The following is an 18,142-nucleotide window of genomic DNA, read 5'->3' on the forward strand; positions in this document are numbered from 1 at the left end:
ATAATAGTAGAGAGAATGATTTATTTCAGCTTTTATTTCTTTCATCACATTCCCAGTGGGTCAGAATTTTATATACACTCAATTAGTATTTGGTAGCACTGCCTTTAAATTGTTTAACTTGGGTCAAACATTTCAGGTAGCCTTCCACAAGCTTTTTGGCCCATTCCTCCTGACAGAGCTGGTGTAACTGAGTAAGGTTTGTAGGCCTCCTTGCTCGCACACGCCTTTTCAGTTCTGCCCACATAATTGTCTGTGGGATTGAGGTCAGGGCTTTGTGATGGCCACTCCAATACCTTGACTTTGTTGTCCTTAAGCCATTTTGCCACAACTTTGGAAGTATGCTTGGGGTCATTGTCCATTTGGAAGACCCATTTGCAACCAAGCTTTAACTTAACTGATGTCTTGAGATGTTGCTTCAAGTTATCCAGATAATTTCCCCTCATGATGCCATATATTTTGTGAAGTGCACCAGTCCCTCCTGCAGCAAAGCACCCTCACAACATGATGCAGCCACCCCCGTGCTTCCCGGTCAGGATGGTGTTTTTTGGCTTGCAAGCCTCCCCTTTTTCATCAAAACAAAGGTCATTATGGCGAAACAGTTCTATTTTTGTTTCATCAGACCAGAGGACATTTCTCCATGTGCAGTTGCAAACCGTAGTCTGGCTTTATGGCGGTTTTGGAGCAGTGGCATCTTCCTTGCTGAGTGGCCTTTCAGGTAATGTCGATATAGGACTCGTTTTACTGTGGATGTAGATACTTTTATACCTGTTTCCTCCAGCATCTTCACAAGGTCCTTTGCTGTTGTTCTGGGATTGATTTGCACTTTTCACACCAAGTACGTTCATCTTTAGGAGACAGGACGCGTCTCCTTCCTGAGTGGTATGACGGCTGCGTGGTCCCATGGTGTTTATACTTGCATACTATTGTTTGTACAGATGAACGTGACGTGGTACGTTCAGGCATTTGGAAATTGCTCCCAAGGATGAACCGGACTTGTGGTGAGGGTAGGCAACAACATCTCCTCCCCGCTGATCCTCAACACGGGGGCCCCACAAGGGTGCGTTCTGAGCCCTCTCCTGTACTCCCTGTTCACCCACGACTGCGTGGCCACGCACGCCTCCAACTCAATCATCAAGTTTGCGGACGACACAACAGTGATTAGGCTTGATTACCAACAACGACGAGACGGTCTACAGGGAGGAGGTGAGGGCCCTCGGAGTGTGGTGTCAGGAAAATAACCTCACACTCAACGTCAACAAAACTAAGGAGATGATTGTGGACTTCAGGAAACAGCAGAGGGAACACCCCCCTATCCACATCGATGGAACAGTAGTGGAGAGGGTAGCAAGTTTTAAGTTCCTCGGCATACACATCACAGACAAACTGAATTGGTCCACTCACACTGACAGCGTCGTGAAGAAGGCGCAGCAGCGCCTCTTCAACCTCAGGAGGCTGAAGAAATTCGGCTTGTCACCAAAAGCACTCACAAACTTCTACAGATGCACAATCGAGAGCATCCTGGCGGGCTGTATCACCGCCTGGTACGGTAACTGCTCCGCCCTCAACCGTAAGGCTCTCCAGAGGGTAGTGAGGTCTGCACAACGCATCACCGGGGGCAAACTTCCTGCCCACCAGGACACCTACACCACCCGATGTTACAGGAAGGCCATAAAGATCATCAAGGACATCAACCACCCGAACCACTGCCTGTTCACCCCGCTATCATCCAGAAGGCGAGGTCAGTACAGGTGCATCAAAGCTGGGACCGAGAGACTGAAAAACAGCTTCTATCTCAAGGCCATCAGACTGTTAAACAGCCACCACTAACATTGAGTGGCTGCTGCCAACACACTGTCATTGACACTGACCCAACTCCAGCCACTTTAATAATGGGAATTGATGGGAAATGATGTAAATATATCACTAGCCACTTTAAACAATGCTACCTTATATAATGTTACTTACTCTACATTATTCATCTCATATGCATACGTATACACTGTACTCTACATCATCGACTGCATCCTTATGTAATACATGTATCACTAGCCACCTTAACTATGCCACTTTGTTTACTTTGTCTACATACTCATCTCATATGTATATACTGTACTCGATACCATCTACTGTATGCTGCTCTGTACCATCACTCATTCATATATCCTTATGTACATATTCCTTATCCCCTTACACTGTGTATAAGACAGTAGTTTTGGAATTGTTAGTTAGATTACTTGTTGGTTATCACTGCATTGTCGGAACTAGAAGCACAAGCATTTCGCTACACTCGCATTAACATCTGCTAACCATGTGTATGTGACAAATAAAATTTGATTTGATTTGATTTGACTTGTGGCTGTCTACAGTGTTTTTTCTGAGGTCTTCGCTGATTTCTTTTGATTTTCCCATGATGTTCCTCAAAGAGGCACTGAGTTTGAAGGTAGGCCGTCAAATACATCCACAGGTACACCTCCAATTGACTCAAATTATGTCAATTTGCCTAATTAGAAGCTTCTAAAGCCATGACAATTTTCTGGAATTTTCCAAGCTGTTTAAAGGCACAGTCAACTTAGTGTACGTAAACTTCTAACCCACTGGAATTGTGATACAGTGAATTATAAGTGAAATTTAAGCAATTATTGCAAAAAATTACTTGTAGATGTCTTAACAGACTTGCCAAAACTATAGTTTGTTAACAAGAAATTTGTGGAGTGTTTGAAAAACAAGTTAATGACTCCAACCGAAGTGTATGTAAACGTCCGACTTCAACTGTACATTATCAAGCATTTCACACATATTATCCAAATACTGACTGTTAGCACTTGGTGGTCTTATACAGCTTCCCACAAGAATGAGCTTTCGGTGAGGCCGATGAACCTGTAGATATATTACTTCAACAGTATTTAACATTAGATCGTCTCTAGAATTTAACAGCTCTTTTTCTGGATTTTGATCATTAGCGGGTATCGGCCTAATTCTGCTCTTCATGCATTATTTGGTGTTTTACGTCGTACACAGATTCTATTTTTGCATGCAGTCTCAATTTGGCGTTTGTCCCATTTTGTGAATTCTTGGTTGGTGAGCGGACCCCAGACCTCACAACCATAAAGGGCAATGTGTTCTATAACTGATTCAAGGATTTTTAGCCAGAGTTATGTTCCTTTTGATGGCATAGAAGGCCCTTCTTGTCTCTCAGATCATTCACAGCTTCGTGGAAGTTACCGGTGGCGCTGATGTTTAGGCCAAGGTACAGTATGTATAGTTTTTTTGTGTGCTCTAGGGCATTTGGTGTCTAGATGGAATTTGTACTCATGGTCATTGTAACTGGACCTTTTTCGGAACACTATTTTACTTAGTCTTACTGAGATTTACTGTCATGGCCCAGTGCTGACAGAAACTGTGCAGAAGATCTAGGTACTGTTGTAGGCCCTCCTTGGTTGGAAACAGAAGCACCAGATCATCAGCAAACAGTAGACATTTGACTTCAGATTCTAGTAATGTGAGGCCGGGTGCTGCAGACTGTTGTAGTGTCCTCGCCTCGCTTAAGCTGCATCCCTGTCTCACCCCCCGGCTCTTTGGAAAGAAATGTGTGTGTTTTTTGCCAATTCTAACGGCACACTTGTTGTTTGTGTTAATGGATCTCATAATGTATGTTTTTCCCCCAATGCCACTTTCCATCAATTTTTATAGCAGACCCTCAAGCCAAATTGAGTCGAAAGCTTTTTTGAAATCAACAAAGCATGAGAAGACTTTGCCTTGTTTGTCAATTAGTGTGTGCAGGGGTCTCTCGCTCTCACTCTCCTCCACAGGACAAAGAGGGTCAGAGCACAGACGTAACGTACAGGCTAATACAGGGGAGATTCAGTGCAACACATGAAACTGTGGGTGAGTAGAGGGGAAAGGGACTTAGTTAGATAAATCAAGTTAGACAAAGCTTTTGTACAGTGATTTGTGTTTGGCTAAGAAGGCTCAATATCAATGTTGCTAAAGAAAAGAAATACGCAAGCGTGCACACACACACACACTTACTGTATAGGCCTAGCCCTCCTTAATTTCAGAACAACTACTTATTATTTGAACAGCAATAATATTGAAACTCTTTCAAATCTTTTTTCATTAATTAAACAAAGCCTTTCAAAAGTGTGCACGTTCATTGTGTAAATTGTTTGCCATTTGATTCATAAATGTTTATCAATTCCCTACTATATATATAGTAATGGCTAGCTAGTTAGCGGTGGTGAGCGCCAATAGCGTTTCAATCTGTGACGTCACTCGCTCTGAGACCTGAAGTAGTTGTTCCCCTTGCCCTGCAAGGGCTGCGGCTTTTGAGGGTGGCTGTTGTCAATGTGTGCAGAGGGTCCCTGGTTTGAGCCCAGGTAGGGGCAAGGAGAGGTACGGAAAAAAGTTTGGGGTCACTTAGAAAAGTCCTTGTTTTTGAAAAACACATTTTTTGTCCATTAAAATAATAATAAAATAAAACTGACCTTCTTTAGGCGAGTTGAGTATCTGGAGCATCAGCATTTGTGGGTTCGATTACAGGCTCAAAATGGCCAGAAACTAAGAACTTTTCTGAAACTTGTCAGTCTATTGTTGTTCTGAGAAATGGAGGCGATTCCATGTGAGAAATTGCTAAGAAACTGAAGATCTCGTACAACGCTGTGTCCTACTCCCTTCACAGAACAGTGCAAACTAGCTCTAACCAGAATAGAAAGAGAAGTGGGAGGCCCCGGTGCACAACTGAGCAAGAGGACAAGTACATTAGAGTGTCTAGTTTGAGAAAGACTTAATATTAGATTTTTATTGGATATGGCTTTTTCTTTGCAACTCTGCCTAGAAGACCAGCATCCCAGGGGTCGCAACTTGTGAGGCTTCTGTTTCTCAAACTAGACACTAATGATACGGTAGGCTGTGTAGTCTTGCCCACTACTTGTGTCTGTTCCGATAGGACAGGTTGAGCCTAATACAGAGGCTATTTCTTTAGGGCCGTTGCCCATGTATATTTTATAAATCTACTCGTTGTATATATGACGCCTTCACTGTTGGATCACCAAGACTTGTAAATAGATATACACTTTGAGAACTTCAACTGCAACCTTCCTTCCACTGATTCCTGGCCTTACGACTGATACAACATTTGTAAACACTCGCTTACCAAGACAAATTGGGTCATTAGTTGGAATCACAGGCAGAAAACACATTAATATGCCAACTTTGTTTAGAGAGCGGTTGTCATCAGGACCTAAACATTTGCAGCTAGTAATAATAACTCAGCAGGAACAAGTAGGGTAAGTGGAGAGAGAACATGGAGGCATTCCTACTTTAACTGAGAAATGCAGAGGAAAGTCGGTGGTGGTGTGAAACAGGATAGTAGTCTATGGGAGATGTGATATTGGAAGTAGAGAGACAAGGACACCATGGGGGGGGGCAGACATGTTCAGGGCCAGTAGATAGACTCACAATGTCTTCTGGAAAGGCTATTTATGAAACTTTCCCAACATACGTCACAACTGACTTCTCTAAATTAAACGGGCAAATTTTGACTTAACACACAATTTTGCTCTCAGGAGTAAAGGCCAGCCTTAGTTTAGTTTCGATCATTAAGCTGTCAATCTTCAACAGCACCATGCTGAAGAGCTTAACATTATCCAGAACATCTGTTGACAGTCTGACAGGTACATTTCATTTCTAAATTGGCTTCTTTGTCAGTTGCTTACTGCCATCGTGTTTAAGCCTGCTTGGACGTGGCGTCCCCTTGGATAACTGAGACGTTCTTGAGACCGGATGACAGCGTGACCATGACCGGCAATCAGCCCCACACAGTGTCCCACAGGACAAGAACAACATGCAGAGTATACAACCATCACAGACACGTCCATATGGCATACCACAGCCCAGCGCTGTTCCAAAACCACCATTAGTCAGCACAACATTAAAGCCTAGATTTAGATTATCTCCGCTTCCATTAAGTCATCCTCATCCTGAAAACTCCACCCATCTGGGCTCCCATTCTCTTTTGACTGAGAGGAGCTTCTCCAAGTCATCCTTCGGAGCAAATATGTGAGCCGCAGGGCTCTGAAAATCAGTGAGGTGTCAACTTGTGACTGTATGGACACTTGCTGGTTAAACAGCTTTGAAAACAGAGATGGTGTTGACTAAAGAGGGGACGGCTGGGGTGTGGGATGTAAGACTTTTCAAATGCAGCCTTCCGCCACGGTCTTCTCGTGGGACTTTTCATGCTCTGTGTATGGGGGTCCTTCGGGGGCTACAGTCTTGCCGGGCAAGAGTCCAAGTCTATAATCAAATCGGCAACTCTGAAGCCTTGGGCTAAACATTCACATAGTTCAGGCCAGTACCTCAAGCACACATTAGTCTAGTTCAGAAAACAGTCTGGGTTGATATGGCACGACTGATGGACAGCGCTAAGCACAAGTATTTATGCAAACAAGCAGAGCTGTCACAAGGCTTCTGTCACATTCAACATGGTGTTCCCTTGTGACAGCTGAACCGAGCCTACACCCAGAATGCAGCTAAATCCATATTAAAGAAGCTGTACATCAAGGGTCACGAGCTAATTTCTGAGCAATAGAGATGGTCATTTCTGTCCATTTTAGTATACACCTTCTGGCTCAGGAGCTCCCCCAGATGTAACATTTCTGTATAGCCTTTAAGTATAAAGTAGGCTACAGAAATGTTTTAAGGTAGACTAGATATGAGGAAGAAACGTACCTGTCTAAGTCCGTTAGCTACTGAATTGCTCTTCTCACTCTAAATTCCCTGGAAAATCCCCAAACAATTTAGCTTCCGTTCTGTTCTCAGTAATAAGTAAATGTGGCTAAAGTAAATCCTTGTTGACCTGCTATCTCAAAATAACAACACAACACTGAATAAATCAGGTTCTGATTTATTTCCAGTTGTACAATCATCAGAATTGAAGTGCTTTGGCCATGTTTTAACGACAGCCATGCTGCTCTTGATAAATCAATTACATTTTTATTTTCACTGAATCTCCATTTGGGTATTGGTTGGACTACAATTATACAATTAGGGTGTAGAAATGTTATGCTCTTAATGTAACCTTTATTTAACTAGGTAAGTCAGTTAAGAACAAATTCTTATTTACAAGGACAGCCTACTCCTTCCTCCCCGTCGGGGAATTGAACCCCGGTCTCCTGCATGCCCGCACAACACAGGGATTCTTTCCCTTAACAGCCCAGTACTGTAGCCTTCTCCCGACTGTCCCGTTGTACAGCGCCATATTTTCTGTTCCATCCTAAACGGAAACCCAGAGGGTTTTTTGTTTTTCTTGGAATAGAAACACCATAATATTAATAAAAATGAATTAAGCAAAATTTCTTAAAATCATTCACATATACTACGTTCTTACAAAAAAAAGTTTTCAATTCTCTAGTACAAGCCACTATTGAAGGCTATCAAATACTTCTCAAAGATGTCCTCTGGTGGTCAAACTAGCAAACAATCACTTTCCCTGTGACAGCATTCCAGTTCCCAGTGATGTGCTTGGTGGCGAGCTTGTGCTGCTGCCTGTGCAGGCTCGACTGTGTTTCTCCACTGTATCCTAGAAAGTGAATATGGAGGCCCATTGACCAGGTTTGACTTTCAGTCATTGACGTTTGGGCATATTCAAAGTCCTTTGGGAGTTGTGCCAAAACCAGACCCCCAACCTGTTTATCAGACAATATCCTCATACAACAGCCTTTATGATACAATAGGCCATCGGCAATCGGTCATTCCAAATTCCAAGTCCACTGACTAGCCTCACTTGGATTGGCCTTTTGGTTATTCCCTTGGTTCTCCAGCTCTAGACCCATATTGATATCAGGACTTTCCAATATGTTCCCTTTCAAACAACAAACAAAAGCTGTATTGAGGAAACAAGAGCAACGGATGGGTGGGGATGGGAGGTCTGAGCCATGCTTTATAGTCAGGTGATAAGTCCATCACTGTCTCCCTCTATGTGTCTGGGACCAGTCTAATGGCTGGTCCATTGTCCAGACCTGGAAAGAAATGTCTTAGAGAAAACACATAGCCTCAACGAACCAGCAGGTTAGGGGATTTAGACGGGTCTGTCCCAGAGAAGAAAAAAAAAGCCAGAATGAACAGGCAGATGGAGATCTTGTGTGTGTGAGTGTGTATGTGTGTGTGTGTGTGTGTGTGAGACAGGGTAAAATGAGGCTGCTTGGCAGGTGCCACCAAGGTTGAGTTATTGGAGGGGAACAGGGTTGTACTTTCCCCGTCTGGCCGCTCCACTCCAGTCCATCAGTGGAATGTCTGGCGGCCGGCGATGCGTGCGGTCGCACCGCCACACCTGGAGACACCTGGCCACACCTGAGATACCTGTGACATCACACACACAGTTCTGGGAGTTCTAGGGGCAGTTTAGAGCGGGAGATTGACAGGACCATCTGACCTGTGATAGAGCAAGAACAGAGCACTCTTTGTCCCATAGCCAATCATCAGTTTAACAGTGTCATGAAAGCGTATTGCCAGCTAACACCCGCCTGCATCTCACGTTGGCCCTAAAAAAAACACATTTCTGTACTACTCATAATATAATGGCCTATGTCTTTAGAGGACAGTGTACACATTATACACAATCAGCCATGGCTACACAAGGCCCCCACATAGAGTTGTGACCGTCGGTCAAAAGTTTCCCAAACATTACAAAATACTTGGAGAGACACGCTCATTCTGTAGGTGAACAAGTCAGGGCTAGGCCCCATACTCCCACAAGCATCCAGTGGTGCCTTTTTCCAATTAGGACAGCATTATGTTATACCTTGGTCCAAGTACTACAGCCCAGACTGGAGCACATCCAATAGGGCGGCGCACAACTGGCCAATTGTCGTTAGGTTCGGGTTTTGGCCGGATTAGGCCGTCATTGTAAACAAGAATTTGTTCTTTAACTTACTTGCCTAGTTAAATAAAATACATTTTTAAAAAATGTGGATTCACACAAAACCAGTCTCTCTCAATCACTGGCTGGTCTTCCAACAAGCAATCCATAAAGAGTGCTCCAAAATCCAAAGTTACAGCTTTAGAAATGTTTTCATTACAGATTTGAAAGCTATTTGATGCAATCTGTATGTTTGTTTCTAAATGTATTTATTCTAAACTCGGTAGGAAGATGCGAGGCTTGTGAAGAAGCTAACTATAGGGAGATTAAGCCAATGGGTGTAGCAACCAAAGAACAGTTCGGTTCAGAATCATTCAGGCTAATAATGACTTCCATTTGTTAGAGACAGAGGGTTATGATAACCCAGCTCCATTGCCAGGGTCAGCCAGTTAGCATTCCAGCACATCCTCGTCGTCCAATCAAATACAGTGTTGTTCCACAGAGTTTTCACTAAGCCAAAAACACAGATTAATGGACGTCTGTTGTCTGATGGGCCATCTGCGATGTCATGTGGAGCCTGTGGTTACAAATGGGGCATCCAATTTGTGGTCTGGATCTTCAACACAATTTGTATTTTGGGCTGAAATGTTACGTAACACCAGCTATTTAAACCTCAATAAACTGCATATTACTTCTTAATTAAGGGATCTCCATTTTCTGGAGAGTTGAAAGTTGATGCCAGACTGAACTCTGAACCATTCCACACAAGTGAAACTAGTGTGAAACTGAATACCAATCCATGATGAACAGCAGAACATCTTCTGTGCATGATAGGGGTCTTCTGAGGAGAGCCCTATTCGTTAACATCCAGAGATGTCAGAGGACTGTCCCAGGTCAAGGTCTTCATTGACGCTAATGAATGCTAAGGGCCAAGTGTCCATCCATACCATGACCACACTCAGCACAGGGTTAGCTTAGCTAGCACACAAAGACACACTGAATGGACATCTATTGGATCACCTGCGCTCCAGTGTTTGAAGTAAAACACCATCCCTGATAGGATGCTCAGAGAGCGTATTTCACTTCTTCTTGTTTTTCATGCCAGCGTTTCGTGACATGCCGGCCTGCCCAGCAAGCGTCTGAGGGCTGCAGTGTGGCCTGGGAGCCTGAGATTCACACAGGCTGCTCATTAATACCTGATCAACCCAGAGAGACAGAGGACGTCTGTGGAGTCCGGCCAGCTCTCTCTTCCTCCCCACAGAGACCCCCTTTCTCTGCCTCTCTCCCCACTTTGTTTCTTTATTGCGTGGTGTGCACATAGAAAACACACCTATAATATCCTGTTCCATCTTTTCAGAGAGGCGGAGTGAGTGTGGAGCGAGAAAGGAGGGGTACGAGGTGAAGGAAGAGTGAGTGGAGGGGGATGAAAACGAAATTGACTCTTGCAAATGTGAGGACACGCCACTTTTAGCAACCTCTGTCCCTCAGCATTAATTAGTGTGTTGTCCCGCTCACTGGCTCCTGTCTGAAGCTGAAGTGGATCAGGTGAGGGAGGCAAACACATATCCCCAGGGTGTGCTGAACCCAGGAGAGGGCAACAATGTCCCACTGCTGGGCCTACAGAAGGCTGCCTGTTGTTGAGAAGCAGAACATAATTTAGCAGTCATTTCTTACCTTCTCCTCTAATTTCCTTCTGCTGGTTCATGGACAAGGTCGACAGTGAATGGTTCACTCCGCTGCATAAAAAGCCTTTTTCTCCTCAGAGGAGAAAAACGTTATTCTTACCTGTGCGCTTGTGTGTTTAAGTGTGTATGCCTACGTCTGTTTCGACCGGACTTATGAGGGTATCAGGTAGCTCACACCAAACCTAAGCTGGTGCATTCAAGAAAGCAATCTCAGTGTCTTTGCACTCAGTGCTTATGCTTCATTGCCTGCTGGCGGTCAAAAGTAATTGTGGTTTAGCCCTACTTATATAAAAAGAAACGTTCTTTACAGTTTTCCCCAATTGTTTACACACTAAAATTGGATCTTGAAACGCAAAATCACCGAAACCTGAAACTCATGTACCAAATCCCTACACCAAGTCTGCAAAATTGCAAGAACAATTCCTGCTTTACACTCGGTTTTCAAACCTATATCACACTTTTTGTGAAACACTGTTCCCTACATTAGGCACAACATTCAAAATTAAAATCTCTTTAGTCCCATTGGAAAGCAACGCCAACCACAATGCCAAGTTCTAGACACCAATTGGCAACACCCACTCCTAGTGTAAGCACTAGTTGCTGAATTGTTCACTTAAAAATCAGAGCTTTAAGCACTATAAAAGGCCACAGATGAGCTCTCCTGTTCTGGAGGGAAATGGAAGTCAATGGTGAAGCAAGAGCTTGACGTGAAGGGGTGAGAGGGAAGAGGAGTGAGAGGAAGAGGAGAAAGAGGAGGACGAGGAAGGACAGTTGTCTCAGATGAGATCAGGTCCACATTGGTTGACCATGTGCTCAACCATGGATTGAGTATGAGGGAGGCTGGGCAGAGAGTGCAGCCCAACCTGAGCCGCTACACGGTTGCATACATCATCCGTACATTCAGCAATGAGAACCGATAAGTTACCTACCATCTACACTATGCTCTTTGTGTATGTATACTATAGTATACTGCAGTCTGACATATGAGTAGGCCTATGCTACTCAGTGATTGTTGGCCAACGTTATAGTAATGTAATTTCATATTGAAAGAAAATGGATTATTTTAGCTTACTGTAACCAATCGTATCTTATTTGTGGATCTTCTACAGAACTGACATGGCCAGGCCATGGTGAAAGATACCTGCTGTTCACACCAAAACAGGAGACCGCTATTGTGAACATGGTGGTGGCAAACAATACCATTACACTTGAGAAATTCAGAACCACAATATTCAATAACATTCACCGGGTGGGCTTGTCTATATTGGACCTTGTATTACAGCGCAACCGAAGCCGGATGAAACAGGTCTACAGGGTGCCATTTGAGCGAAACTCAGAGTTAAAGAACAGCGTTATGAATATGTGCAAGTAAATACTAGACTGTGAATTTACTATCATATCAGCACTGTATAGACACATTACAGTACTGTAATCCAGTGTATTGTGCCTCACCATATTGACTGCTCTAGGTCTATGTGATCGCCAATGTCTATTTCAGAGAGTCTTGGAGCTGGATGCCGCTGCAATTCAGCACATTTATATTTACATTGATGAGGCTGGCTTCAACCTAGCCAAAAGAAGGTGACTGGGAAGGAACGTTATTGGCCACTGTGCCATTGTGAATGTCCCTGGACAGCATGGAGGGAATATCACCATGTACACAGCCGTTAGCCAGCAAGGAGTCCTCCATCCCCATGTCAACCTTGGTCCCTACAACGCCGCCCTTCTCATCACATTCCTGGACACACTACATGGCATCCTTATTCCAGCCGAGCAGAGGGGTGGACCAGAGCAGCCCAGGTATGTTGTCATCGGGGACAGCGCGAGTTTCCACCGGGCTGCTCTGGTCCGCAACTGGTTCATCGACCACCCACAATTTATTGTTCTATACCTCCCACCATATTCCCCATTCCTAAACCACAAGTTTAGGACTTTTGTTTTTTTAGTTTCCCCTCGCACGCATGCCTCTTCTCCAGGCAATGGAGGATGCATGTGGTGAAGTTGATGTGGGGGCTTTCGGCGGCTGGATCCGTCACTCTAGATGATTCTTTCCCCGCCAGGGAGAATATCGCTTGTGATGTAGATGAGGTACTGTGGTCAGACCAAAATAAGAGGCAGGATGCAGCCTGAAGTCTTTTTTCTTACATTTTGCATGTGTTTTTGTCTTTTTCTGTTTAGAGTTCGGAAAGAATGAGCCACTTAAAAAAAAAAAAAAAAAAATTGTACAAAAAACCCTTTCTTACTGTATGTTTTCTCCTGTTGTGTATGGAAAGTGTTCAAAATTACTGCATTTTGGAAATAAATTACAATGTTTTTGTTACTGTATTGCATTTGTGTGTGTTTATGTATATTTGAGTAGGTATACATTACTGTAACAATATTTTACAACTGGCTCCAATGTAACAATGAAAAGCCATAAATCTACTGATGGGAAATTCATAGAAGTGTTTTGTGTTGAGCACATCATTGTGTTGTTGGTTGGTAGACAGATCTATTCTTATGACGTGTGTGTCATTTTGATGCATCAACAAATATTTTGGAAAGAGAACAGTTTTGAATGCAGTGTTTGCTTTTGCTAGAGATATGTAGAGTTTTGTGTTTAGAGTTTTGGGAAAATGGCCCAAAGATTCAGCAAATGTGAGTAAACAATTGAGAAACTGTAAAAGCAAGTAGCCTAAACCTATTCATATAGCCTCTCTTTAAAATCTTGGTTATTATCAAATAACAAAGAGAGAAACCCATTGTAGCCTTCTTTGACCGATGCAAATAGACCTGCCAATTATTTACTCACGCTGACTATTAAGCCTGTACTTTGGTCTTGACAAGTCTTTTGGTGAATTAGACTTAACTTAACGTTTTCTAAACGAAGCACGTTTACTACAAAAGGAGAGTTAAATAAATAGGTTGCTGCACTCAGTCTCCAATGACTCCCAAATGAAAGCATTTTGAAAGAAGTGTTTCTTAATTTCTCATTAAACCCCCAGTCTTCTCCAAAACAAAGCAATAACACATGCTCTAGCTAGCTCATTACGATGGAAGACATGTAAGTAACATGAAAAGCCTCACCATAAAACATGAAGGACTGTGGGTCTCGTAACATTCACTCTTCATACTCTGACACAGAGAGACATGAGCATAGAAATATAATGGGTAGACCAGCCAGGGTCTCAGATAGCTCATAGCCATGTGACCAAATCCAATATGACCATCCAAATAAAATATTGTTGTGCTGACAAGTGTCTCTGTGGTTTGCACCTAGTGAAGCATGCTTGAGAAGTTGTGCAACTCAAATAAAAATCCTTCACTCACGCTGCCAAGCTTACCCTAGTAAAACTGACTATCCTACCGATCCTCGACTTCGGCGATGTCATCTACAAAATGGCTTCCAACACTCTACTCAGCAAACTGGATGCAGTCTATCACAGTGCCATCCGTTTTGTCACTAAAGCACCTTATACCACCCACCACTGCGACTTGTATGCTCTAGTCGGCTGGCCCTCACTACATATTCGTCGCCAGACCCACTGGCTCCAGGTCATTTACAAGTCCATGCTAGGTAAAGCTCCGCCTTATCTCAGTTCACTGGTCACGATGGCAACACCCATCCGTAGCACGCGCTCCAGCAGGTGTATCTCACTGATCATCCCTAAAGCCAACACCTCATTTGGCCGCCTTTCGTTCCAGTACTCTGCTGCCTGTGACTGGAACGACCGCTGAAGTTGGAGACTTTTATCTCCCTCACCAACTTCAAACATCAGCTATCCGAGCAGCTAACCGATCGCTGCAGCTGTACATAGTCTATAGGCAAATAGCTCACCCTTTTTCACCTACCTCATTCCGATAATACTGTTTTTATTTATTTACTTTTCTGCTCTTTTGCACACCAATATCTCTACCTGTACATGCCCATCTGATCATTTATCACTCCAGTGTTAATCTGCAAAATTGTATTATTCGCCTACCTCCTCATGCCTTTTGCACACATTGTATATAGACTGCCCATTTTTTTCTACTGTGTTATTGACTTGCTAATTGTTTACTCCATGTGTAACTCTGTGTTGTCTGTTCACACTGCTATGCTTTATCTTGGCCAGGTCGCAGTTGCAAATGAGAACTTGTTCTCAACTAGCCTACCTGGTTAAATAAAGGTGAAATAAATAAAAAAAAAAATTTAAAAAATCTCAGCCATTCCTTCTGGAATTTCAACATTCAATGCCATTCCAGAATCAAATTCACTGTGTTTGTCTGACCAATCAACTTGTCAAATTCCCTGTCCAATTTCAAATTCAAATTCAAGCTTGCAGGGCCAATTTTCTTACCAAAGAGGCCCAATCACAAATGAAAGACCATTTGAGGTACACTAAACACAAATCAGTAGACCAATCATGTTTCACCATACACTAACAGCCTAGTTGTCCAATCTGAGACCTCTACAGCTCTCTTGTACAGACGGTCCATTCACACCACTGAGGTGCAAACTGGGAAGTGCAGCAGGTAGCCTAGCTGGTAAGAGCATAACTGAAAGGTCACTGGCTTGAATCCCCGAGCCGACAAGATCAATGTGTCGATGTGCCCTTGAGCAAGGCACTTAACTCTAGTTGCTCCTGTATGTCTCTCTGGATAAGAGCGTCTACTAAGATGTAAACAAACAATTTAGACAGGGTTCAGAGCTGACATGACCAACTTGAGTCAAAACAGCAGAAGCAAGAATCTGGCTAAAGCTTTTAGTCTATCAATGACTGGGGATTAGAGGCAGATTCAGTGCTCCCAGTGACCAAAATGACATGGGTTTTGTCAAGGGCAGCCTACTTCTTATTGGATTAACAAACTGAGGTATGGAATTGTACAGCACAAGGCAAAGCCTAACCATACTCCAACTGCAGCCAGCCACATTCACAGTGTAAAAAAAAGACATCACTCAAAGCCATAATGTGGTAGGACACATGAAAAATGTGACCTGATTTTCCATCATATTACACACACACATGCCCGCTCACAAACACCTGTGCATGCACTCCTTGTGTGAGAGCTGGTCTTAGAGGAGTGGACTCATTAACCTTCCTGACAAACTGGGCTCAGTGTAAGCAGTGGGGCCTTGGGCCCCCCTCCAGGAAACAGGATGTTTGAACGGCACTGACCGACTTATCAGCAGCTAGTTAGGTACAAGGACCCTGACAGCCATTTCAACAGTAGTAAATGCCACTCTTTATCAGATAAGGGAGAGCTTTCACCCAATGACTTCCGCTGCTGAATGGCGTCATGCCGTGCTTCAAGGCAATCAGAGAGGACATTCGAGACCAAGGGTGGGGAATAGAGCAGGGTCATTCAATTCTCTTAATTTCTAAAATGTCATCTATTGAAATTAAATAACACTAATATCTACATGTATTGTGTTAGCTTGTATTTAAGCTAAGTATCCTAATTAGCAGTTGAATGGCAAGTACTCAACTAAAGCTTACAAGTGACCTCCAAGTCCTTCCTTCCTTCCTTCTTCTCTTTTACAGCGTCAAAAGAAACATACTGTATGACACCAGCCCAAATCAGCCTGGTCTCAGACTAGAAGTAACATAGTAAATGTATATTCGGGACACTCGATTTAGTATGATACTGTATGTTATGTTTGGTATGGTTACATAAGACAGATGGTTAACTAAGGCAAACACGAAAGTTGGGTGGTTGGTCTGCCCTGTAACGCCAACGTCTAGCAACCAAAAGGTTGCGAGTTCGAATTCCATCACGGCCAACCTTTAGCATTTTAGCTAATTAGCAACTGTTCAACGACTTACCACTTTTTAGCTACTTGGCAACTACTTAGCATGTTAGCTAGCCCTTCCCTTAACCTGAACCCTTTTACCTAACCCTTCCCCTTTAACCTAACTCCTAAACTTAACCCTAACCCCTAACGTAGCTAACATTAGCCAGCTAGCTAGAATTGTAAACATATAGTAAGTTCTGCAAACGTGTAATATACTGTATAATACGAATTGTAATCGTGATGACATGATCAGGACCATGGACATGGACATGGACAAGGATAGTAGGCTGTCACTCTCCCCCAGGTTGACCAACAACATGTAGCCTCACTAGCCTGTAACCGTAAATCTGTCGGGGAGGCAGGGCTCGTCCGACAAAAGAAAACGCTCGAAAGCTCCCTCCGTTACCAAACTCAGACTGACACAATGACTATGCTTTGTTGCCTCGCAAAGCTACCCTCTGACAGCTTTTAGCTAATTTCGTTCAACCGTTTTGCCAGCCTCTGTGCTATTTTGAAAACACGTTCCTAAAGTGGCAGCCTGTGACAACAACAAAAAAACTGGAAGAGTTTTCGAAGTCTGACAAGCAAGTCGAGAGGGGACCCATGCTTCGTTCCACTCGTGTAATTGCGAAGGTTAGCAGCGGACCGACTTTTAGTTATTCCACTTACCAAATGAAAATAATATATTGTTCGCGCGTTAATGTTAAACGCACAAGTCTCAATCATCCACAGAAGGCTGACAGTGGGCCGTCATGTAATATTTGAAAAGCTGCATTTGTGTAATAGGTATTACGCGGGGAGGATGGGCTTTCGCGTCATGTCTTGTAACTAAGTGCTACTGGGAAGGAAAAAACAGCAAAGGCGAGAGTGGTACAGTTTCATGTAACCCGCTCCGTAGGGCACTGGGCTCCTTTAAATCTAAATATAGCCTGATCTGAAGCTGATACTCCTAACCATGTAGACTAAAGCTAACACTTCGTTTAGAAAAGAAACGTCAACACAAAAAGCACTTGTTTTGGTTACCTTGTTCAGGTAGGGGTTACGTGTAACGTCATACCCCCTCTTCTTCGTGTAAACAAACATTTTACTTTGGTCTTCGGATTTATGCATCTCACTCTCGACCGATTCCCGTTTGACTAAACCGTGTGCCATGTTGCCTCCCTCTTTAAATAGCGTACAGTAACCCTGAACTCTGTTGTGAACCCAAGTCAACAAGTGGATGCGCCGGTGAATGCTCTCTTGGGCACATTGACAGCTCTCCCAGTGACAACACAGAGCGATGAGCATGAGCGCAACGGATCGGTATACCTACAGTGAGGAATGAAGTTAGGCTACATGAATTAACAACACTACTATTTTATTGCTTGGATAAGATAATACAACTATTTAATTGCATTTAATAAATGTCAAATGCGTGTGGTAATATTTTTATGAAGAATAATACATTTTATATTCCATCCTGAAAAGAGCTAAGGGCTGTTATTAATCATTTAATTTGAGTGAATATTGGCTTTTATCCCTTACAGTAGGAGCACTTTTAAAAATGATGGGCCATGAAATCTTCAATAGCCATATAGGTTTATGGCCAACCTTGAGTACACACACACACACGTGTTGTTGATAAGGAGTGAAGGCAAGGCTGTGTCAAAGTAGCTACCCTTTGCTTTGATGACAGCTTTGCACACTATTGTCATTCTCTCAACCAGCTTCATGAGGTAGTCACCTGGAATGCATTTCAATTATCAAGTGTGCCTTTTTAAATGTTAATTTGTGGAATTTCTTTCCTTCTTAATGCGTTTGAGTCAATCAGTTGTTTTGTGACAAGATAGGGGTTGTATAGCCCTATTT

General features: G+C 43.2%; 1 protein-coding gene across 1 annotated transcript in view; it reads right to left on the minus strand.

Annotated features, from left to right (window-relative positions):
- Positions 1-17,556, minus strand: part of me1 (malic enzyme 1, NADP(+)-dependent, cytosolic) — a 126,632-nt gene extending 109,076 nt beyond the window's left edge. Inside the window, exon 1 of the mRNA XM_035750564.2 lies at positions 17,318-17,556. Within this exon, the coding sequence (XP_035606457.2) occupies positions 17,318-17,446 (129 nt within the window). The 5' untranslated portion in view covers positions 17,447-17,556. The remainder of the gene's footprint in view (positions 1-17,317) is intronic.
- Positions 17,557-18,142: the final 586 nt, after the last annotated feature.

The sequence above is a fragment of the Oncorhynchus keta genome, chromosome 34, assembly GCF_023373465.1.
Source record: "Oncorhynchus keta strain PuntledgeMale-10-30-2019 chromosome 34, Oket_V2, whole genome shotgun sequence".
NCBI lineage: Eukaryota > Metazoa > Chordata > Actinopteri > Salmoniformes > Salmonidae > Oncorhynchus > Oncorhynchus keta.